The sequence below is a fragment of the Sorex araneus genome, chromosome 2 (assembly GCF_027595985.1).
Source record: "Sorex araneus isolate mSorAra2 chromosome 2, mSorAra2.pri, whole genome shotgun sequence".
NCBI lineage: Eukaryota > Metazoa > Chordata > Mammalia > Eulipotyphla > Soricidae > Sorex > Sorex araneus.
In genome coordinates this window covers 8,378,696-8,402,506 of record NC_073303.1, presented here as the reverse complement: position 1 = coordinate 8,402,506, position 23,811 = coordinate 8,378,696, and the positions used below count along the sequence as shown (strand labels likewise).

At 40.0% G+C, this 23,811-nt stretch overlaps 1 protein-coding gene across 1 annotated transcript in view; it reads right to left on the bottom strand.

Moving 5' to 3' along the window:
• The window catches only part of LOC129402536 (E3 ubiquitin-protein ligase TRIM38-like), a 29,705-nt gene extending 6,458 nt beyond the window's left edge, over window positions 1–23,247 (bottom strand). Inside the window, exons 1-4 of the mRNA XM_055129480.1 lie at window positions 23,080–23,247; window positions 10,587–10,814; window positions 9,820–9,842; window positions 9,608–9,720 (exon numbers count right to left, since the gene is read on the bottom strand). Coding sequence (XP_054985455.1) covers window positions 9,608–9,720; window positions 9,820–9,842; window positions 10,587–10,814; window positions 23,080–23,247 — 532 coding nt within the window. The remainder of the gene's footprint in view (window positions 1–9,607; window positions 9,721–9,819; window positions 9,843–10,586; window positions 10,815–23,079) is intronic.
• Window positions 23,248–23,811: the final 564 nt, after the last annotated feature.

The window sequence follows — 23,811 nt, the reverse complement described above, 5'->3', positions numbered from 1 at the left end:
ATTTTACTTGATGTTCCCTTCTCTATCTGAGCTGCCTTTTTCTCCAGCACGTGAGACCAGCTTCCAAGCCATGGAGCCAACCTCCTGGCACTTATTTCTACTATTCTTGGATATTAGTCTCCTACACTGATATTTTATATTCCACAGATGAGTGCAATCTTTCTATGTCTGTCTCTCTCTTTCTGACTCATTTCACTTAGCATGATACTTTCCATGTTGATCCACTTATATGCAAAGTTCATGACTTCATCTTTTCTAACAGTTGCATAGTATTCAATTGTATAGATGTACCAAAGTTTCTTTAACCAGTCTTCTGTTCTAGGGCACTTGGTTTTTTTCCAGATTCTGGCTATTGTAAACAGTGCTGCAATGAATATATAAGTGCAGATGTCATGTCGACTATACTTTTTTGCTTCTCTGGGCTATATTCCCAGCAGTGGTATTGCTGAGTCAAATGGGAGCTGAATTTCAAATTTTTTGAGAAGTGTCCATATTGTTTTCCAAAGGGGCTGGACCAGTCGGCATTCCCACCAGCAGTGTAGAAGGGTCCCTTTTTTCCCCACATCCTCTCCAACAGTGCTTGCTTTTGTTCTTATGTATGTGTGCCATTCTCGGTGGTGTGAGGTGGTATCTCATGGTTGTTTTGATCTGCATCTCCCTGATGATTAGTGATGTAGAGCAGCTTTTCATGTGCCTTTTGGTCATTCGTATCTCTTTCTTGTGAAAGTTTCTGTTCATTTCTTTGCCCCATTTTCTGATGGGGTTGAATGTTTTCTTCTTGTAGAGTTCAACCAGTGCCTTATATACCCTTGATATCAACCCCTTATCTGATGGGTATTGAGTGAATATCCTTTCCCATTCTGTAGATGCATTTGTATTCTGGTCACTGTATCTTTTGTGGTGCAGAAGCTTCTTAGTTTAATGTAGTCCCAATTGTTGATCTGTTTCCTCTTGGTTGGTGTGTCATCTTTGAAGATACCTTTAGCTTCAATATCGTGGAGGGTTTTGCTGACTTTGTCTTCAATGTACCTTATGGTTTGTGGTCTGATGTTGAGGCCTTTAATCCATTTTTATCTGATTTTCATACATGGTGTCAGGTTGAGGTCTAAGCCCATTCTTTTGCATGTTGTTGTTTAGTTGTGCCAGCACCATTTGTTAAAGAGGCTTTCCTTGCTCCACTTCACATTTCTTGCTCCCTTATCAAAGATTAGATGCTCATACACTTAGGGTTGTGTGTAGGGATATTCCACCCTGTTCCATTGGTCTGAGGCTCTGCCTTTTTTCCAGTACCATGGTGTTTTGATTGTTACCACTTTGTAGTAAAGTTTAAGATTGGGGAGGGTGATGCCTCCCATCGTCTTTTTCCCAAGAATTGTTTTAGCAATCAGTGGGCATTTGTTGTTCCATATGAATTTCAGGATGGCTTGATCCATTTCTTTGAAGAATGTCATGGGTATCCTTATAGGGATCGCATTGAATCTGTATAATGCTTCGGGGAGTATTGTCATTTTGACAATGTTGATTCTCCCTAACCATGAGAAGGGGATATGTTTTCATTTCCTCCTTTATTTCATGGAATAGTGTTTATAGTTTTCTTTGTAGAGGTCATTTACTTCCTTAGTTAAGCTGATTTCGAGATACTTGATTTTCTGGGGCACAATTGTTTTTTTATGTCCCTTTCCTCTTTCTCATTGTTTGCATATAGGAAGGCCATGGATTTTGGGGTATTGATTTTATAGCCTGCAACTTTACTGCACAAGTCTATTGTTTCTAAGAGTTTCTTAGTAGAGGCTTTAGGCTTCTCTAGATATAGTATCATATCGTCTACAAATAGTGAGAGTTTGATTTCTTCCTTTTTATCTGGATGCCCTTGATATCTTTTTCTTGCCTAACAGCTATCGAAAGTACTTCCAGTGCTACATTGAACAGAAGTGGTGAGAGTGGGCATCCTTGTCTTGTGCCTGATATCAGAGGAAAGGCCCTTAGTTTTACCCCATTGATGATAATGCTTGCCATAGGCTTGTGGTAGATGGCTTTGACTATCTTGAGGAAAGTTCCTCCAAAACACATTTTGGTGAGGGTTTTCATCATGAATGGATGTTTGATCTTGTCAAATGCTTTATCTGCATCTATTGATATGATCATATGGTTTTTATCTTTATTTTTGTTGATATGATGGATTATGTTGATTGGTTTCTGAATGTTAAACCATTCTTGCACCCCCAGGTTAAATCCCACTTGGTCATGGTGTATAATCTTTTTGATGAGTTGTTGGATCCTATTTGCTAATATTTTGTTGAGGATCTTCACATCGGTGTTCATTAGGGATATTGGTCTATAATTTTCTTTCTTAGTGGTGTCTTTGTTTGCTTTTGGTATTAGGGAGATATGTGCTTCATAGAAATTATTTGGGAGAGTTCCTGTGTTTTCAATTTCCTGGAAAAGCTTGAGGAGAACTGGCAACAGGTGTTCTTTGAATGTTTGGAAGAATTTTCCAGTGAATCCATCTGTACCTGGGCTTTTGTTTTTGGGGAGACTTTTGATTACAGTTTCAATTTCCTTGATATTAATGGGTCTATTCAGGTATTCCAAGTCTTCTTGGTTCAGTCTTGGGAGATTGTAGGAGTCAAGGAATCCATCCATTTCTTTTAGTTTCTCTTGTTTCCTGGCATACAGACTTTCAAAGTAGTCTCTGACAATCTTTTGAATTTCATTGGTTTCTGTTGTGATGTCCCCTTTTTAATTCCTGATTCGGTTTATTAGGGTTCTCTCTCTCTCTTTCTTTGTGAGTCTTGCTAGTGGTTTATCAATCTTGTTTATTTTCTCAAAGAACAGCTCTTGTTTTCATTGACCTTTCGGATTGTGTTCTGGGTTTCCATGTCATTAATTTCTGCTCTAATTTTTATGATTTCTTTCCTTCGCTCTGGTTTGGGTTCCTTTTTCTGGTTCTTTCCTAAGGCCTTGAGCTGTGAAGTCAAGCTATCTGTGTAGCCCTTTCTTCCTTCCTAAGGAATGCTTGCAGCGCTATAATTTTTCCCCTTTACACAGCTTTAGCTGCATCCCATAGGTTTTGGTAGCTCGTGTCTTTATTCTCATTTGTTTCGAGGTATTTCTTGATTTCTTCCTTGATTTCCTTCCTGACCCACTCATTATTCAACACTGAGCTGTTTAATTTCCAGGTGTTTGCTTTAATTTTCTGCATCTGTGTGTGGTGAGCTTCTATCTTCAGTGCTTCGTGGTCTGAGAAGGTAGTTGATACAATTTCTATTTTTCTGATTTTATTGAGGTATATTTTGTGGCCCAGTACATGGTCTACTTTGGAAAATGTTCTGTGTGCACTGGAAAAGAATGTGTATTCTTTCTTTTTCGGGTGTAAAGTCCTGTATAGGTCTATTAGGCCTCTCTCTTCTATTTCTTCCTTCAGAGTCAGTATTTCCTTGGTAAGTTTTATTCTTGTCGATCTATCCAGAGGTGATAAGGCGGTGTTGAAGTCTCCAACTACTATTGTGCTGCTAGCAATGTCCTCCTTAAAGTCTGTTAGGACTTGTTTTCAATATTTAGCCGGTCTCTCATTAGGTGCGTATACGTTTAAGAGTGTTATTTCTTTCTGTTGTACGTATCCCTTGATAAATAGAAAGTGACCTTCGCTGTCCCTTCTAATCTTTTTCAACCTGAAATCTATGTTGTATGATACTAGTATGGCCACCCCAGCTTTTTTGAGGGAGTTGTTTGCTTGCAGGATTGTTTTCCATCCTTTGACTTTGAGTCTGTGTTTGCTCTGACTGTTCAGGTGTGTTTCTTGTAGGCAGCAGAATGTTGGGTTTTGTTTCTGAATCCATTTTGCCACTCTGTGTCTCTAAATTGGTGCATTGACATTGAGAGAGATTATTGTCATGGGATTTTGTGTCATCTTTCTGTAGGGTTTGTTGTTGTCATAGTGTTCTTCCTTGTCTTACAAAAGCCCCTTTAGTCCTTCTTTTAAGTTTGGTTTTGAGTCTATGAAGTTCCTGAGCTGTTGTTTATCTGTGATGTAGTGTATGTTTCCTTTGAGTTTGAGTGAGAGTTTAGCTGGATATAGTATTCTTGGTGAAGCATTCATTTCGTTGAGTTTTTTCACTATGTCCCACGATTGTCTTCGGGCTCGGACGGTTTCCTCTGATAGGTCTGCTGTAAATCTAAGGGTTGCTCCTTTATATGTGATTTCTTTCTTTGACCTTGCTGCTTGCAGAATTGTGTCTCTATCCACAGCATCCGTCATTCTGACTATGATATGCCTTGGAGTCTTTTTATTTGGGTCTCTTTTTGCTGGTACTCTTTGGGCTTCTTGCATCTGGATGTCTATGTTCTCCAGCTCTGGGAATTTCTTAGCAATGATGTCTTTAACTGTATTTTTTTCATTGGGGTTATTTCCCTGTGCTTCTGGTACTCCAATGATACTTATGTTGTTCCTCTTGAAGTCATCCCCAAGGATTCTGATTCCCTCTATAGCCATTTTGAGGTCTTGTGCCATTATTTGTTGTTGTTTGTAGGCTTTCTGCAGCTCATATTCAAGTTTGCTGATTCTGTCTTTGGCTGTAGCCATTCTACTGCTGAGTGCACCTACTGAGATTTTTTTTTTAAAGAAATATTTTATTGAACCACCGTGAAAAAAAAGAAAAAAAAATACAAAGCTTTCAGGTTTAAGTCACAGTCAAATACTTATTAAACCACCATCCCTTCACCAGTGCACCCGTTCCACCACCAAGAACGCCAATACACCCCCCTCCCACCCCATCCTCCATCTAAGTAGCTAATGATATTCCCATTATTCTCTATATATATTGAGTACATTCCATATTTCCATACAGAACTCACTATTATAGATTGGAAAGTTTCCCCAACAATCAGGCCTGCTGAATAGGCATCATCTAATAATTTCTCTTCATTGCTAAGAGTGAAGACTTTAAGGTTTTGGGTTTCTAATATTTTAGCTCAGTTCACAGTCAAAATGGATGGCTGCAAGAATCCACTCTGGTTCCAAAATGGGTTAGGAGACCTCAGGATCACAGTCAATAGGCGCGGAGGGTCTGTTTCTCTTGCCTCGGCTCCCGGTTCATCTCTGGGCGGAAGGCGCGCCGGGAACGCCCCCCCTCCCAGGACCACCTACAGGCTACGTCACTAAAGAAAGTCCTACCTCCTGGTGGAGGGGTCTTAGAGGGTGGCTCTTACCACGTGGCTGCTACCGCTGCCGCCATTTTCGCTCAGAAAAAGGGGTGGAGAGGGAAAAAAATCCCTCCCCGGGCTGCACGAGGTTGTAGCTCAGTTCACAGTCAAAATGCATGGCTGCAAGAATCCGCTCTGGTGCCAAAATGGGTTAGGAGACCTCAGGATCACAGTCAATAGGCGCGGAGGGTCTGTTTCTCGTGCCTCGGCTCCTGGTTCATCTCTGGGCTGAAGGCGCGCCTGACTCACTCGTTTTTGGTGACTCGATTCCCAAATCAAATTGTTAGAGTGAAAACCCCTGAAGCTGTGATTTCCTTTCTGCACACATGCCTCTTCTACCCCACCTTAGGGCTCCTCCTTCAAGCCAGGAGATCACCGCAGGCTTCACCCCAGAAATCCCTGGGTACATCCCCTGAATCCCAGCAGCAAGGCTGCCGGTAAACTGGGGAACTGAGGCTCCTCTTGTCTCTCTCTGTGGTCGGGCCTGAGCGACAGGGCAGCGGGGAGGGCGGGGCATTGTCCAACACCCCATGGGGTCCCCCGACCCCCGGAGGATCCCGAGTGCAGAGCCTGCCGGGCGCGGCCAGGCCTCCCTGGGACTTTCCCCGCCGGCCGCCCTGAGGTAAGTTCCCTCAGAAACCCCCTCGTCTCCCTGAAGAACAGGAACGAAAATGGACAAACCTCGGCAGGGCGAGGGGGCCACCCGGGTGGGGCCGCCGCCACCCTCCCCCCACCCCCACCACGGCAAAAAGCCACCCAGCCAGGACCCCCTGTCTGCCCCAGGATCCCCCTTCCCCTCCTACCCCAGTCCCAATGCCCTGACAATCTACTGAGATTTTTAATTCATCTACCGATTCCTTTATTTGTGTGACTTCTGTTAGTAGCTTTGAAATTTCTGCTTTCATTTCTTCCTGCATTATTTTTTTGTGGACTGTTCCAATGCTTCATTCATATCCTCCCTTAATTAATTGGATGTCTGTTCCATGGTTGCTTGGAGTACATCGAAGCTCTTCAAGATTTCCTCTCTGAATTCTTTGTCTGAGAGGGCGTATGTGTGGGTAACCCCTGTTGAGTTTTCCGGAATCTTTTCTTCATCCTCTCTTCGTGGAGGGGACTCTTGTTGTTTCTTCATATTGTTATGGAAGTATAGGGTTGACACCTTGTAGTTGTCTATCCCTATTTTCTTTCGCTGGCCGGGGAGAGGCTGGTCTTGGGCAGCAGGCAGGGATGATGGGTTGTTTTGATAGTCTTTTTAAAAATAAAGGTAGCCTAATTCAAACCTAAATTCTGTTCTTATTATCTAAGAGTCATTTTTGGAGTCTCAGTTTTCTGGCCATAGTCTTCTTGTGTATGTCACAAAGACTCTTGGGGAAGATTGAGTGAACTAAAGAATGTTATTTATTAAAATATCTGATTAATGGGAAATATCTGAGAATTTCTAAGAATATTGTAATCAGCGTCCTTATCTCTAGCTTATAAAGACATGGAATAGAATTAACCAGAATCTACATGGGGCCTATCAATTGCAAAGCCCATTTTCTTCTTGAGAAATCATGGAATATTGAAGTAGAAATAAGGCTATCCCATCTCTAACAACTACAAAATATGTATCAGGAAGAAAAATCGACAACTAATATCATAGATTTTGATTAAAGACCTAGAATTTTCTCAAGTCAAAAACACATTCCAATCTCATGAATTTCACCCAGGTCACAAAAAACATGCTTGATTCCATGGATTTTAGAACTTAGTCCAGTTTCTTCACTGTCACTGTCATCCCGTTGCTCATCGATTTGTTCGAGCGGGCACCAGTAACGTCTCTCATTGAGTGACTTATTGTTAGTGTTTTTGGCATATCCCATACACACGGGTAGCTTGCCAGGCTCTCCTGCACGGGCTCGATACTGTCGGCAGCTTGCCGGGCTCTCCGAGAGGGGCGGAGGAATCGAACTCAGGTTGGCAGCGTGAACGGCGAAAGCCCAACCACTGTGCTATCGCTCCAGCACTTCCAGTTTCTTAGTTAGATAATAGTATTCTATAAAATTAGTAAAATGTAATAAAACTAGGGGTAATATATATGAAAATTTTGTGATTATATTTGAGAAAAAGGAATCTATATGTTATATATGTATACTGAATGTATAATACAATTTTAAAAATTCAGTATATCAATAGAATGTTTTGTTTTATGGTTTTAGTTGGCCACACCTGGTAATGCTTAGGGGTGACTCCTGGCTCTGCACTCAGGAATTACTCCTGGTGGTACTCAGCAGACCATATGGGGTACTGGTGATCAAACCCTGGTCTGTTATGTGAAGACAAATGCCCAACCCACTGTACTATGGCTGTGGCCCCTAGAATGTTAATCATTCTAAGAAGCACTCAGAAAGAGTCAACCACTCACTGGGTTACCAAGATGAGATTAAGAGGTGGACAGATTTCCCTGTGACTTAATTTACCAATGCAAAAATACTTCCTGTACCAAATTTCTTGGTGTTCATTCAAATTCTTGCTGGTCTTTAACCACTTTTCCCATCTGAAAAGTCTTTCTCTCCCTGACAGCCTGACTGCTGTGGAAGCATCACCCGGGGCCCTTTTCCCCATCTCTCTCTGCTTATTTCAACGAACAGGAAGCAAAGGAGAAGGCCCTGGGCACAAAGCAACTGAGTAGCAGTGTGAAGTACCCATGGCCCTCCCATGCTGACTGGCAGGCTCTGCATTTCTCTCCCATCACACTCTCCCACTCTCACAGCGCCCTCTATCTGCCACCTGAGGCCAGGCCAGTGATGGTTGTCTACCCATTCCTGCCTTGGGTGCTGGACTATTCCTTGTTCTCTACCCTACTTCTCATCTTTATAAATAATCCCTTAATCAAATGCTCTCCAACCAGTTCTTATCATGAGTTTGACTCACAAATGAGATGAGTTCAGTTGATATTGACTAACGATTGGGAAAAATCCAAAGTGTCAATATGAAGAAAATTTTAAAAATTTAAATTGTGCTTGAGAGATACAATAGTAAGGTGCTTCCTTCCAATTGGGCTGCCCCAGGTTCTATTCCCTGTACGTCATATGATTTTGTGAACACTACAAGGAGGTATCATAGAACATAAAGCTTGGGATAAGTCAAAGGCACATTCGGGTGTCTCCTTATAATTTATTTATTTATTTGTAAATTTTAACTTTTTTGCTTTTTGGGTATGCCCAAAACAGTAACAACAAGTCTCACAATGGAGATGTTATGGTGCCTGCTTGAGCAAATCGATGAACAACGGAATGAGTGCAACAAGAGAGTGCTTTTTGTGTCACACCTTGCAATGCTCAGAGATTATTCCAGGATCTGCATTCAGGAATCACTCCTGGTGATACTCCGGGTACTATATGGGATTCTGGGAATTGAACCAGGGTTGTTCGCATGCAAGGCAAATGCCTTACCCGCCGAACTCCTGCTTCAACCCCTATAATTTATATTTTAAAAATCCAAATAAACAAATATACTTAAAAATAAAATGAACTGTACCACATAAATTGCTCTCTTTGACCCCAATACAATGATTTTAGAGAAAAATCCTTGACAGAGTAATCAAAAAGAATTTAAATATTCAGAAATAGAAGAGTTTTTCAATCATAATATTAACAGCTGTAAAATTCAACATTAAAATTATACACTGAAAAGTGTAGACCAGTGTTAAGTTAGAATTTGGGGGAGGGACTCCCAAGCCGATGCAGGGGGCCTGGTCACTCCAGACCAACTGGACCAGCTGATCAGGGCAAGGCCCCAGGATGCCAGGCTGTCTCCCCTTCAGTGTTGGCACTACCTGGACATTCTGAACACGAGGCTTGCTCTCAGCCCATTGACTTCCTCTCTGGTCCTTAGCTTAGGTTTCATTTAATAGCCCCCAACCATTTTTTAAACTTCCTCTTTCAATAACTTTTGGGTTTCATCAGATCTTAGAGAAACATAGAGAACAATAATTAAAGAGAATTATAGAAAGAGAAAACTCAGCTTTGGGATAAGTAACTGTTTTACTGGGTTAAGGTCCTTACATCACTTGCAGTACATTCTGTAATAATTACCTATCTTTCTTGCATGACACTGAGAGTTAAATAAAATATTAACAAAGATTGTTTTCTTATTTACCTTTTATTTTTTATTTATTTTAATTTTATTTTTTTTATTTTTTAATTAGTGAATCACCGTGAGGGTGCAGTTACAGATTTATACATTTTTGTGCTCATGTTTCCCTCATACAAAATTCAATAAACCATCTCTTCACCAGTGCCCATTCTCCACCACAAATAAACCCAGCATCCCTCCCACCCCCCCAGTCCCATCTCCCCCCACCCCACCATAGCACTGTGGCAGGGTATTCCCTTTTGTAACAAGGATTCTTAAATCAACATACCTTGAAAGTGCTTTAACATTTTTTTCACGGTAAAGTTAAGCTCAGAGACATTGCACACAGTATGCAGCTCCAAAGAAACATCCTCTGGTGTTTCCAGATTGATAGTTGAGACCCTAGAATAAACAGCAACAAGAGGTTCCTTCAGTGGCTTCTTCTATTCCTGTCTCTATGCCCATGATCCTCCCCTGCCCACTGTTTCCATGGGCACTCACCTGTTCAAGGTGACTTTTATATCCTATAGAGAAACAAAGACCAAAGTTGAGTGCAGGAACATCTGACCTTCATGGTATGCAGTTCTCTATAAACACTCCTTCCAGGGAAGCAAGATAAGTCAGATAAGTGACCCCAAGGTCAAAAATGGAGTCAAGGTCTCACATATATAGGGTAAATTCATTCCTGTTGGGGCACACCACTGAGGCCCTAACCATAGATGTTGAAGGATTTCTAAATAGGATGATTCCATCCTGAGTCCCTTGGAGATGCACAAGGATATTTGTTTATCAACCTCTGCTGATTTCCTTGCTGAGGTTGTGGCAAGTTTTGCTGTCTGAAAACATATCAACCTATGGCTATTGGGAAAGTGATTAAAAGGATGAACCGGGTACTGCTTGCTTTCAATGATGTGATTTCCTTGGAAACATTCCAAAGAGCACAACAACATTAATTTTTAAAGATACTTGCTTTGCTGTGTTTATTATAGTGCTATAAACAATGGCCACGATCTAGAACCATTCCAAATACCCAAGAACACCTCAGTGGTTAAAGAAATTATTGTATACATACAATGAGATACTACTCAGCTATAAGAAAAGATGAAACCTGCACTACAGGGCGTCATGCTGAACAAAGTGAGGTAAAGGGAGAAGGAGTCTGAACTGAGGAAGTAGTCCTCGTTAATCTTCCATATTTCTCACACTTCTGCTCTGACTAGCGTGGGAATAAGACATCTCCTCTGTTTCCTCCAGGTGCTCACACTCACCTGCAGCAAATTCTGTGCTGAGCCCTGACATTTCTTGTCCAGTTCCAGGATGCCATTCTTCAGTTCCTGCAGTTTGTTGTCCAGATGGGCTACACTGTCCTGCAGTCTGCTCAGCTTCTGCTCTTTTTCTTTCTCTAGTCTACACATATAAAACTCCTCCTGGTTCAGGAACTTGTGAAGACTTTTGAATTCAGAGTGTATTCTTTCTTTCTCATGCTTTGTTTTCTCCTACAAGGAAAACAGTGCTCAGAAAGTGAATACAGACCAAATTACCATTAATGGGTACATCCATGCACACTATGAGTCACACAGAAACTATCGAAACATATTTGTAGTGAAAAGGAAGGAACGTTTGCTACATGGTGCAACCGGTAAGAGTTAGCTAGGCAGTGAGCAGAGTAAACTAAGTCAGAAACAGACAGTATTATAGACTCTACTTTTATGAGATAAGTCATTCATAAAGACAGAGAATACCAGAAAATAGCACTGTAGCACTGTTGTCCTGTTGTTCATCGATTTGCTTGAGCGGGCATCAGTAAAATCTCCATTGCGACTTGTTGTTGTTACTGTTTTTGGCATACTGAATACGCCAGGGGGAGCTTGGCAGGCTCTGCTGTTCAGGCGAGATACTCTTGGTAGCTCGCTGAGCTCTCCGAGAGGGGCGGAGGAATCGAACCTGGATCAGCCATGTGCAAGTCAAAAGCCCTACCCGCTGTGCTATCACTCTAGTCCAAAATAATCACTGTCACTGTCACTGTCATCCGTTGCTCATCGATTTGCTCGAGCGGGCACCAGTAACATCTTCATTTTGAGACTTGTTGTTACTGTTTTTGGCATGCTGAATACGCCAGGGGGAACTTGCCAGGCTCTGCTGTTTGGGCGAGATACTCTTGGTAGCTTGCTGGGCTCTCTGAGAGGGGCGGAGGAATCGAACTCGGGTCTGCCACGTGCAAGGCAAACTTCCTACCCCTGTGCTATCGCTCCAGCCCACTAGAAAATAGAGGAAGTAATAATGAGAAATTGTAGTTCAGTAGGAAGAGAGCTTTATTTTGAATGATGAGCGAGTTTTGCAGGTGGATAGAAGAAAAGGTTGCAAATAAGTATATACAAACTTAAACTGTGACAAAGATGTCTATTCAAAAATAAGAATAGTGGTTTTTTATATTATGCTCAAAGAATACACACACAAATGGTTTCTCAGTCAGTGTGACAAAGCCTGAAGAGTGCTCCATGTGTCCTGCACAAGAATTTTTCCTGGGAGACAGACATTCAAAGGTAGAAGAGGTCACAATTAATTATAGTTATCTGCTTAAATTCCTTCCTCTTCACCAAAAAACTGGTGTAAGGAGCATAAAAAAGTGCAGAATAGAGCTTTCTAAGGTAAATAAAACATGATTCATAAGAATAAATACAAATTTTCATTTATTTATTTATTTAATTGAATCATCATGTGGAAAGTTACAAAGCTTTCAGGCTTAAGTCTCAGTTATACAATGCTCGAACACCCATCCCTTCACCAGTGCACATATTCCACCACCAAGAACCACAGTAAACCTCCCTCCACCCCTCCACCCCCCAGCCCCAGTAAACCTCCCCCCCAGACCCCACCCTGCCTGTGTAGCCGATAAATTTCACTTGACTTTCACTTTACTTTGATTACATTCAATATTTCAACAAAAAACTCACTATTATTGTTTGGAGTTCCCCCCTCCCCCAAAGTCAGACCTGCTGGAAAAGAAGCATTTGATAGTTTGTTTTCCATTGCTGAGAACGAAGACATATGAGGTCGTGTGGCAGCACTAACCGCCGCGAGATTTTGGATATCTGCATTTTAGTATTTTAGCAACCAAGTCCAGAGAAATTTCTGCCAGAAGTTGCATCATTGCAAGCTTGTACCTCTCTGCTACTTTATATTCCACATATGAGTGCAATATTTCTATGTCTGTCTCTCTCTTTCTGACTCATTTCACTCAACATGATACTTTCCATGTTGATCCACTTATATGCAAATTTCATGACTTCATCTTTTCTAACAGCTGCATAGTATTCTATTGTGTAGATGTACCAAAGTTTCTTTAACCAGTCATCTGTTTTTGGGCACTCAGATATTTTCCAGATTGTGGCTTTTGTAAACAGTGCTGCAATGAACATAGAAATGTAGATGTCATTTCTCCTATACCTTTTCGCCTCTCCGGGATATATTCCCAGGAGTGGTATTGTTGGGTCAAATGGGAGCTGAATTTCTAATTTTTTGAGAACCGTCCATATTGTTTTCCAAAAGGGCTGAACCAGTCGGCATTCCCACCAGCAGTGAAGGAGAGTCCCTTTCTCCCCACATCCACGCCAACACTGGTTGCTTTTGTTTTTTTGGATGTGGGCCAGTCTCTGTGGTGTGAGATGGTACCTCATCGTTGTTTTGATCTGTATCTCCCTGATGATTAGTGATGTAGAGCATTTTCTCATGTACCTCTCAGCCATTCGTATTTCTTCTTTGGGGAAGTTTCTGTTCGTTTCATCACCCCATTTTTTGATCGGGTTGGCAGCTTTCTTCTTGTGAAATTCAACCAGTGCCTTCTATATCCTTGATATCAACCCCTTACCAGATGGGTATTGGGTAAAAATCCTTTCCCATTCTGTAGGCTGTCTTTGTACTTTGGTCACTGTATCTTTTGAGGTGCAGAAGCTTCTTAGTTTAAGGTAGTCCCATTTATCTATTTCTGTTTTCACTTGCTTGGTTAGTGGCGTGTCAGCTTTGAAGATACCATTGGCTACAATGTCGTGGGGGGTTTTTCCGACCTTGTCTTCAATGTACCTTAGGGATTCTGGTCTGATGTTGAGGTCTTTAATCCATTTTGATCTGACTTTTGTACATGATGATAGGTGGAGATCTGAGTCCATTTTTCGGCATATAGCTGTCCAGTTTTGCCAGCACAATTTGTTAAACATGCTTTCCTTGCTCCACTTCACATTTCTTGCTCCCTTGTCAAAGATTAGATGATCATATATTTGGGGTGGTGTGTCAGAATATTCAACCCTGTTCCATTGATCTTTGGCTTTGCCATTGTTCCAGTACCATGCTGTTTTAATTACTACCACTTTGTAGTAGAGTTTGAAGTTGGGGAAGTTGATTCCTCCCATTTTCTTTTCCCCAAGAATTGCTTTAGCTATTCGTGGGGGCTTATTGTTCCATATGAATTTCAGGAGTGCTTGCTCCATTTCTTTGAAGAATGTCAAGGGTATCCTTATCGGGATCGCATTAAATTTGTACAATGTATTGCCATTTTGACAATATTAATTCTTCCAATCCATGAGCAAGGGATATCTTTCCATTTCCTCGTGTCCTCTTTTATTTCCTGAAGTAGAGTTTTGTAGTTTTCATTATATAAGTCCTTTACCTCCTTAGTTATGTTGATTCCAAGGTATTTGATCGTTTGAGGCACAATTGTGAACGGGATTGCTTTTATCATGTCGCTTTCTTCTCTCTCATTATTTGCGTATAGGAAAGCCATGAACTTTTGGTGTTGATTTATAGCCTGCAACTTTATTTTACAAGTCTATTGTTTCTAAGAGTTCCTTGGTAGAGGTTTTAGGGTTTTATAAGTATAGTATCATATCATCTGCGAATAGTGAGATCTTGATTTCTTCCTTTCCTACTGAATGTCCTTAATACCTTTTTCTTGCCTAACCACTATTGCAAGTACTTCCAGTACTATATTGAATAGGAATGGAGAAAGTGGGCATCCTTATCTTATCCCTGATCTCAGAGGGAAGACTCTTAGTTTTTCCCCATTGAAGATGATGCTTGTCATAGGCTTGGGGTAGATAGTTTTAACTATATTGAGGAAAGTCCCTTCTATACCCATTTTGGTGAGTTTTCATCATAAATGGGTGCTGGATCTTGTCAAATGCTTTCTCTGCATCTATTGATATGATCATATGGTTCTTATATTTTCTTTTGTTGATCTGATGGATTATGTTTATTGATTTCTGAATGTTAAACCATCCTTGCATCCCCGGGATGAATCCCACTTGGTCATGGTGTATGATCTATTTGATGAGTTGTTGAATTCTGTTTGCTAATATTTTGTTGCGGATCTTTGCATTCATGTTCATCAGAGATATAGGCCTGTATTTTTCTTTTTTGTGGTGTCTTTGTTTGCTTTTGGTATTAGGGAGATATGAGCCTCATAGAAACTCTTTTGGAGGGTTTCTATTTTTTCAATTTCCTGGAAAATCTTGAGAATAACTAGCAGGTCCTCTTTAAATGTTTGGAAAAATTTGCTAGTGAATCCATCTGGTCCTGGGCTTTTGTTTTGGGGAATATTTTGATTACCATTTCAATTTCCTTGATATTAATAGAACTATTCAGGTATTCTTGGTTTTCTTTGTTCAACCTTGGGAGATTGTAGGAATCCAGGAATTTTTCCATTTCTTTTAGGTTCTCTTGTTTCGTGGCATACAGCTTTTCAAAGTAGTCTCTGATAATGTTTTGAATTTCACTGGTTTCTGTTGTGATGTTCCCCTTTTCATTTCTGATTCTGTTTATAAGGGTTTTCTCTCTCTCTCTTTCTTTGTGAGTCTTGCTAATGGTTTATCAATCTTGTTTACTTTCTCGAAGAACCAGCTCTTGGTTTCATTGATCTTTTGGATTGTCTTTTGGTTTTCCATGTCTTTGATTGCTGGTCTAAGTTTTATTATCTCTTCTTCTGCCTGGTTTGGGCTCCTTTTGTTGGTCCTTTTCTAGAATCTCAAGCTGTGAAGTCAAGTTATTTATGTGGGCCCTTTCTTCCTTCCTGAGGAATGCTTGCAGAGCTATAAATTTTCCACTTAACATGGTTTTAGTTCGTCCCACAGGTTCTGGTAGCTCGTATCTTCATTCTCACTTGTTTTCAGGTACCTTTTGAATTCTTCCTTGATTTCCTTCATGATCAACTCATTGTTCAACATCAAGTTGTTTAATTTCCAGGTGTTTGATTTGGTTTCCTGCATCTGTACATGATTAACTTCTATCTTCAGTGCATCATGGTCTGAAAAGATAGCTGATACAATGTCTATCTTCATGATTCCGTTGAGGTATGTTGTGTGGCCCAGCACATGGTCTATTCTGGAAAATGTTCCATATGCACTGGAAAAGAATGTGTATTCCCTTTTTTGGGGATACAAAACCCTGTATAGATCTATTAGCCCTCTCTCTTCTATTTCTTCCTTGAAACCCAGTATTTCCTTCGTGGGTTCTAATCTTCTTGATATATCCAGGGATGATAGGGTGGTGTTGAAGTCTCCAATTACTATTGTGTTGCTTGAGATGTCATTCTTAAGGTCTTTTAGCAGTGGTTGTAGGTATTAGCTGGTCCCTCATTGGGTGCGTACACGTTTATGAGTGTAATTTCTTCCTGCTGTACATTTTCCCTTGATTAATAAATATGGCCTTCCCTATCCTTTCTAATATTTTCAACCTGAAATCTATGTTGTACAATACTAGTAAGGCCACCTCAGCTTTTTTGAGGAAGTTGTTTGCTTGCAGGATTGTTTTCCATCCTTTGACTTTGAGTCTGTGTTTGTTCTGGTTATTCAGATGTGTTTCTTGCAGGCAGCAAAATGTTGGGTTCAGTCTCTGAATCCATTTTGCCAGTCTGTGTCTCTTAATTGGTGAATTTAGACCATTGACATTAATAGAGATTATTGTTATGGGATTTTGCGCCATCTTTCTGTAAGAGTTTGTTGTGCTTGTAGGGGTTCTTCTTGTCTTACAATCGCTCCTTTAGTGCTTCTTTTAGGTTTGGTTTTGAGTCTATGAAGTTCCTGAGCTGTTGTTTATCCACAGCTGTTGTTTATCCACAAATAGTGTATCATTCCTTCGAGTTTGAGTGAGAGTTTAGCCGGATAAAGTATTCTTGGTGAAGCATTCATTTCATTGAGTTTTTTCACTATATCCCACCACTGCCTTCAGGCTTAGAGGGTTCCCTCTGATAGGTCTGTTGTGAATCTAAGGGGTGTTCCTTTGTATGCAATTTCCTTCTTCCACCTTGCTGCTTGCAGTATTGTGTCTCTATCCATGTCGTCCATCATTCTAACTATGATATGTCTTGGGGTTTTTCTGTTAGGGTCTCTTTTAGCTGGCATCCTTCAGGCACCTTAAATCTGGATGCCTGCATTCTCCAGCTCTGGGAACTTTTCAGCAATGATTTGTTTGACTGTGGCTTTTTCATTGGGGTTGCTTCCCTGTCCTTCTGGTACTCCAATGATTCTAATGTTGTTCCTCTTGAAATCATCCCCTAGGACTCTGAGTTGCCGTAGAGCTATTTTGAGGTGTCTTCCATTGTTTGTTGTTGCCTGTAGGCTTCTTGCAACTCATCTTCAAGCTCACTGATTCTTTCTTCTGCTGTAGTCATTCTATTGTTGAAGGCAGCCACAGAGTTTTTTATTTCATCTACTGAATTCTTCATTTCTTTTTTTAGGTTTTTTATTTCTGCTCTCATTTCTTCCCGTAATTTCTTGGCTGTCTGTTGCATTGTTTCTGTCAGGTCCTCTTTTAACTTGTTAATCTTTCCGTTGAGTTCATTGAACATCTTGAGGATTTCAACTCTGAATTCTTTATCAGAGAGCTCAAGTTTGCAGGAAACGCCTATTGAGGTTTCTGGACTCCTTTCATCATCCTGTCCTTGTGGTGGATTTTTGCGCTCTTTCTTCATGTTGTTGTGGTGGTATGGAAGAGGGACCTTCAAGATCAGTATCCCTGTTCCCTCTTGTTGCAAAAAAGGATTCTGGATGGGCTCGGTCAATGGTGGTTGCCTTTTTATTTTCCCCTTCTAGAACATGTCCTCCCTCTCAGATGTTCCTCTAATCCTTATTTGAAGTCTTGTGGTTTATTGACCTACTGTTTTTGGATAGCTAGGATGTTATTCTTGGACATGACATAGGTAATGAAGGCTGAGATGAAACAACAGATTGAAGGGTTTCATGAGAATGCCTCCAGCCTGAAAAGAGGCCACGCCCACTTTTGATGAGGTCACGCCCCTTCAGGATTAGGCCACTTCCCTTCAGGATTAGGCTACGTGCCTTGTATTGTAGCTGAGTTCGAGATGCAGGCTGGGACTTGGGAAGGGCGGGTCAGGGGACGTCACACACCTGGGTCGGAAGAGAAAATGGCTTTGGTGCTAGGGATCAGGGTGCTGCCAGCTGGAGGGGGCACTCCGGGGGCGGTGGGGGGTGGTGGCAGAGAAGGTCTGTGTCCGAGATGCAGGCTCACAACTTTTCATTTTTATATAAGGATGTTTTCCTGTGTTTTAGGTAATCTTTCAGTTCAAGAAACTTCTGGAGTTTCTTCCTGAATCTTATTGAAGTTTGTAACTGAGACATCACAACTGGGGTAAAGATCACCACCCTGGTGAGTTCATGAGTCTCACCAGGGAGAGGCCCAGTTAGCAGATTCTGATCATAAGTACTAGAAGTACCAACCCAGGGTTTAGTTAGTTGACCTAATATGTGAGAATGACAGAAGCTAAATAATCTATCCTGTAGGACACAGGTTTTATTTAGTGAGAGTGGGTACTAGAATTTTAAATTCCATTTTAGCTTTCTCATTTCAGGCATCATTCTGATTTCTGTGAAATTAATGAGTCGCTTATTTATCTTGATGTGCTAGACAGGTGTAGCTTCAACCTTTGTATTCATGAAAGGTTTCAGAGTCTCTTTCTTTCTTTCTCCTTTCTTTCTTTCTTTCTTTCTTTCTTTCTTTCTTTCTTTCTTTCTTTCTTTCTTTCTTTCTTTCTTTCTTTCTTTCTTTCTTTCTTTCTTTCTTTCTTTCTTTCTTTCTTTCTTTCCCCCCCTCTCTCTTTCTTGTAAGATCTTGCTACCACTCAAGATCCCAGAATTGAAAGAAAAGGGCTATTTTTTGAGAGATCATATTTGAGATTTGCATATGAAAAATAAGGTCAGAGGTTGAAGATCCCATGAAACAAACAAAATGGCTCATGGGTCTGTGTGATATTACTTTAGAGTAATATGTTATATATCTTTATGTATATATCAATATATCCATAAAGAAATCTGTTTCCTTTCATAGGCAGTCTGATTAATTACTGAACTAGAGATCCATATCCTATGGTTGTCTTTTATATGCTCTTATGGTAGTTCTGGTCCCACATTAACAGCCTCATTAAGTTAAGTTCAATGTAACTCATCAGAATGAATCTCTTTCTAAGCTTCCACAACTAGTTGGTCTCTGAAGATTGAAAGCTTGAGTGTCAGATATTGCAGTGTGGTAGATGCACCAAAATGGTGCAGTTGAGGCTTCAAAAGAAGAAGGTACTTTCAAAGTTTGAGAATTTGAACCTCTTCAAGGATCTTTCCAGGTCGGCTGTAATAGTTATGCTTCCCCAGCTCAGATATTTGGAATCCTAAAAAATTACTATCCAAAGGTTAAAATATTTGCAGTAAAAGTATAATAGATGTAGCGCTGTCATCTGTTGTTCATCAATTTGCTTGAGCGGGTACCAGTAACGTCTCCATTGTGAGACTTGTTGCTACTGCTTTTGGCATATCGTATATGCCACAGGTAGCTTGCCAGGCTCTGCTGTGAGGGCAGGATAATCTCGATAGCTTGCTGGGCTCTCCAAAAGAGATTGAGGAATCGAACATAGATTGGCCGCATGCATGGCAAATGCCCTACCTGCTGTGCTCATAATAGATGTATATAATTTAAAAAGGAAAGGGAAATGATACTTATTACATCACTTTTAACAATCTGGGTCATTTATTGGGTAATAAACCATCATAGTGCCTTTACTGAGTATTACCTACTACTGAACGAGATGATGGAATATAGTTTATCTTATGTCAATAAATTCTTACCTCTCAATTATTTATTTTCTGTGTTCTGTCCAGCTTCAGCAGCGTATATCTGGTTCTTGTGTCCTCCAGTTTTGTCACTGATTTCTGGAGCTGTTTCTAGATGAAAAATTGATTTAGCAAAATTTTATGCAATTGGATAACTCTTCACAAAACATCTGATGAAAATCATAGCCCTTCAGACAATTAGAATCACGGTGAGTATCTGTTGAAACCTTACATGCTGACATATAGCGTGTGGACAGTCAATAAAAAAGTTGATCCCCTTGGCAATCTGCAAAATTAGTCAGATTTTCAACTAATTATTTCTGTTGTTGAAATCAATTCTTTGTATGGGTTTAAGTAACTTGTCCAAAGGGACAACATATTCCTCAATTTTGTATAAGATTGAAGCATGGGACAGCAAGACTCTACCGACTCCTTTATTTCACCACAGTTCAAGTCAGCTTTCACACAAACCTTTGAATTTTTGTGAATCTAAACCTCTCACTGGACTTGGTTTACAGGCATTTATTTCTAAATAGTTAACAAACTTTCTAGGTATTTATTTAACTATATCCCTACCCTATGATACGAATTTTAGAAATTGATGACTCTAAGTTATTTTGAGGTAGAATGGTCTTCTTATGTCAATATTTGTCCTCAGTTAACCAACAAAATGCATTCCATTCCCAGTCCTCCTCTGAGGTACAATGAATTTTCTCAACTGTTATCAAGGTTCCCTCCATACACACTCTGGCCTGGGCATGGTACAAAGACTTAGATATTAACCCTAAGTGATTTAGACTTCATCAGTGAATTACCCTTTTCCCTCTCCCCAGAGAAGCTTACTTTCATGCTAGCATCCCTAATTCAGTCAAAGTTTATCTTTAACCTTTCCTTTGTGTTTTATCGCTCATTGTCACAGTTCTCCAAATCAGCATTGATTACCTAAAAGCCAAATCTTTCTGGGAATTCTGGACTCCGTATTTGTACTGCTTTGCATTTGAAGTGCTGTCTATTTGCATCTTCTTTTCTATTTCCCCTATAGTTTTTTTATGTTTTATCATAGAGCAAGATCAAAACAGGAACTTCCATACCTAGGAAGGCTCATAAGATTTACAATAGATTTTTCAAATGAGACTCGAAGAGCCAAAGAGAATGGACAGATTGAATACAAAAATTCAATGACAAGAAAAACTTCCCTTAGAGTACTCTATCCAACTAGATTATCACTCAGATTAGAAGGAACCATACAGAGCTTCATGGACAGGCAAGAGCTTAGGGAATTTATAGCCTTGAAACCAGTTTTGCGGCAAGTTTTAAAAGAATTCTTTACGGACTGGAGCGATAGCACAGTGGGTAGGGCGTTTGCCCAGGTTCGATTCCCAGCATCCTGATGGTCCCCTGAGCACTGCCCAGAGTAATTCCTGAGTGCATAAACTAGGAGTAATCCCTCTCCATCGCCAGGTGTGACATAAAAAGAAAAAGAGAAAGAATTCTTTAAGGTTCACAGAAATGATAGCTGGTATATGGTATAGAGAACCGGCCAAGAACTTCCTTTAAGCAAGATGGCCATTGTTAAACTGGCCATCTTGCTTAAAATAATTCAAAGATTTTATGCAATCTCTATTAAAATTGCAGTTGCATTTTTCAAAGATAGAAAATAACAACTGAAATTTGTAGGAATCACAAAAGACCCCGAATAATCAAAGGAATTTTAAGCAAAGATAAGACACAAAATATGTGTTCCCCACCTAAAACAATACTATAAGAATAGGGTGATTAAGATGATACACTATTGGAACAAAAAAGCCAGACACATGATATATGCCCAATTAATTCTTGGAATAAAACCAGAAATCCAGAAATAAGGCCATACATATCTGGTCACTTGTGATAAGGAATAATACAAGCATGTAAAATGGAGAAAGGAAAATCTCTTCACAGAATAATGCTGGGGAAACTGGATATCCATTTACCAAAATCAGAAATGACTGCTGCTCAAACCATATATAAAAATTAGATGAAAATTTACTAAAAACTTAGACATAAGTCTTAAAGCCATAAAATACAAAGAGGAAAGTGCACAAAAATTTCTAACATGACTTCAGCAATAACTTTGAAGAGTTGATTCCAATAACTAGGGAAACAAAAAAAACAAGCAAATATTATTTGGGAGTACAGAGAATTAAAGAGAAACTTTTACAAGGTGAAAGAAAATACCAGTGAAACAAAAAGTTATCCTATGTACAGGGAAGAAGTATTTGTACCTCAAATATCTATCAACAGATTAATGGAGTTGGAGCGATAGCACAGCGGGTAGGGCATTTGCCTTGCATGCGGCTGACCCAGGTTCGATTTTCAGCATCCCACATTGTCCCCCAAGCACTGCCAGGAGTAATTCCTGAGTGCAAAACCAGGAGTAACCCCTGTGCATCACTGGGTGTGACCCAAAAAACAAAAAGAAAAATTTAATAAATAAGTTTTGTAAAGAAATAAAAAAAAATACCCCAAATACTATTACCAAGAACAACAACAACAAAAGAGTAAAAGAAGTGAATACACGTCTCTGTCTCTGTCTCTGTCTGTTTTTGTCTTTGGTCTTTGTCTCTCTCTTTCTCTTTGCAGAGGCCACTCATAAGTGCTCAGGGTGTTTTCTTCTGATTCTGTGTTCAGGAATCACCTCTGGTGATACTTGGAGAACCATATAAGGAGTTTGGATTTTGAGCAAAAGTTAGAAAGCAAGTGCCTTTCTTCCTGTACTATCTCTCTGCTCCCAAAATGCCGGTTACTCTAAAGAAAACATATAGACTGTTAACAGGCATAAAAAAATGCTCATCATCACATAACATGTGACTGAAAAATGCAACTCAGAACTACAGTGAGAAAACACTCAGTACTATAAGGAAGTTTATATCACACCAGAAAAAACAATTTTGGTGATTTTCTGTACAACATGAAGCATGTATACATTTTTGTAGGAGTGGAAACTGGCCTGGTCCATATGAGAATCATTATGAAGGGTCTGAAAATGGTCTCTTTGCCATCTAAGGTCTATGCATAAAATATGATCTAGAATTCATTCTAGGTATCTATTCAAATAATACAAAGTCCTAACTAAAAAGATAGAGCCACATCTATGTTCATTACATTGCTACTTAAAATAACCAAGATAAGAAAAAAACACGTGTCCTGTGATAAAATGGTTTATAAGGAGGATATGGAATATCGACACAATAAGATCCTACTCAGTTATAAAACTAAAAAGATGAAAAGATAAAATATTTCCATTTGTGACAACTTTCCTAGACTTGTGAGTAATTATAGACAAAATAAATCAAAAAGAGAAATACAAATCCCAGATGAGCTCACTTATAAATTCAATTAAAAAGAACAAAGAGCAAGGGAAAGGAAACACTAACATTTGGAGTCTGACCAAATAGGGAAGCCTTGAGGAGCTAGTTGATCAGTGGATGGAGGCAGATGTAGTTCAGCATATTTTAGAGAGGATGTTGTGACAAGTCGCTTTTGCAAGTGAGTGACAGAGCATATCTGAAGCATATACTACAATAAAAATAATTTATGTCAAATAAATAATAAAACAGGTTTCAGAGCAACAGTAGATGAGGTCTTTAGGAGGCTTTCTGGCCGCCACACTCACCCTGTAACCTTGGCATGCATCTTCGACAGGAGCAGTGACATGTCCTTTGTGCTCTGGTGACTGCTCACAGCTCCTGCAGATGAGCTGACCATCATCCTCACAGAACACGTGGAGCTGCTCTCCATGTTTCTCACACACACTTTGGTGGATGGAGGGTGAGGATCCCATTCTGTGAAAAGTTACTAAATCAGTATTGGGTTGATTTCTTTGTTGGTGTTGTTTATTTTCATTTTCCATTTTTTATTTTATTATTTTTAAATTCTTTTTCCCCCACAATATTTGATTACATTTAGTATTTGAACACCAATCCTACCACCATTACACCTTCCCAACACCATATTTCAGTTGTTTCCATCCTGTACTCCAACCCCTGCCCCAAAGCATAACCAAAATAATTTATTTAGTACTGTTTGCTATGAAAACCACTGAAAGTGCTACAAAAAAGTTTCCTGAAAGGAAAGGGTGTGAAGATTGTTGTATTTTACCCTGGGACCATTAAGCCCTTCTATAAGAGATCACAAATATGTTGTTAAAGGTTGAGCCTTGTGTGCTTATCCATCTATCTATCTATCTATCTATCTGTAAAAAATATTTCCCTGTAAAATTGGCTTCCTCCTACCTTAAACCCCATCAAATGTGGTGTGGTACTCTTGAAGTATGGGTGGTGTGAGATATGAGGTCCAGGAATAGGTTCACTTGTGAGTGAGGCTTGCCCGGAGCATGTAGAGAACA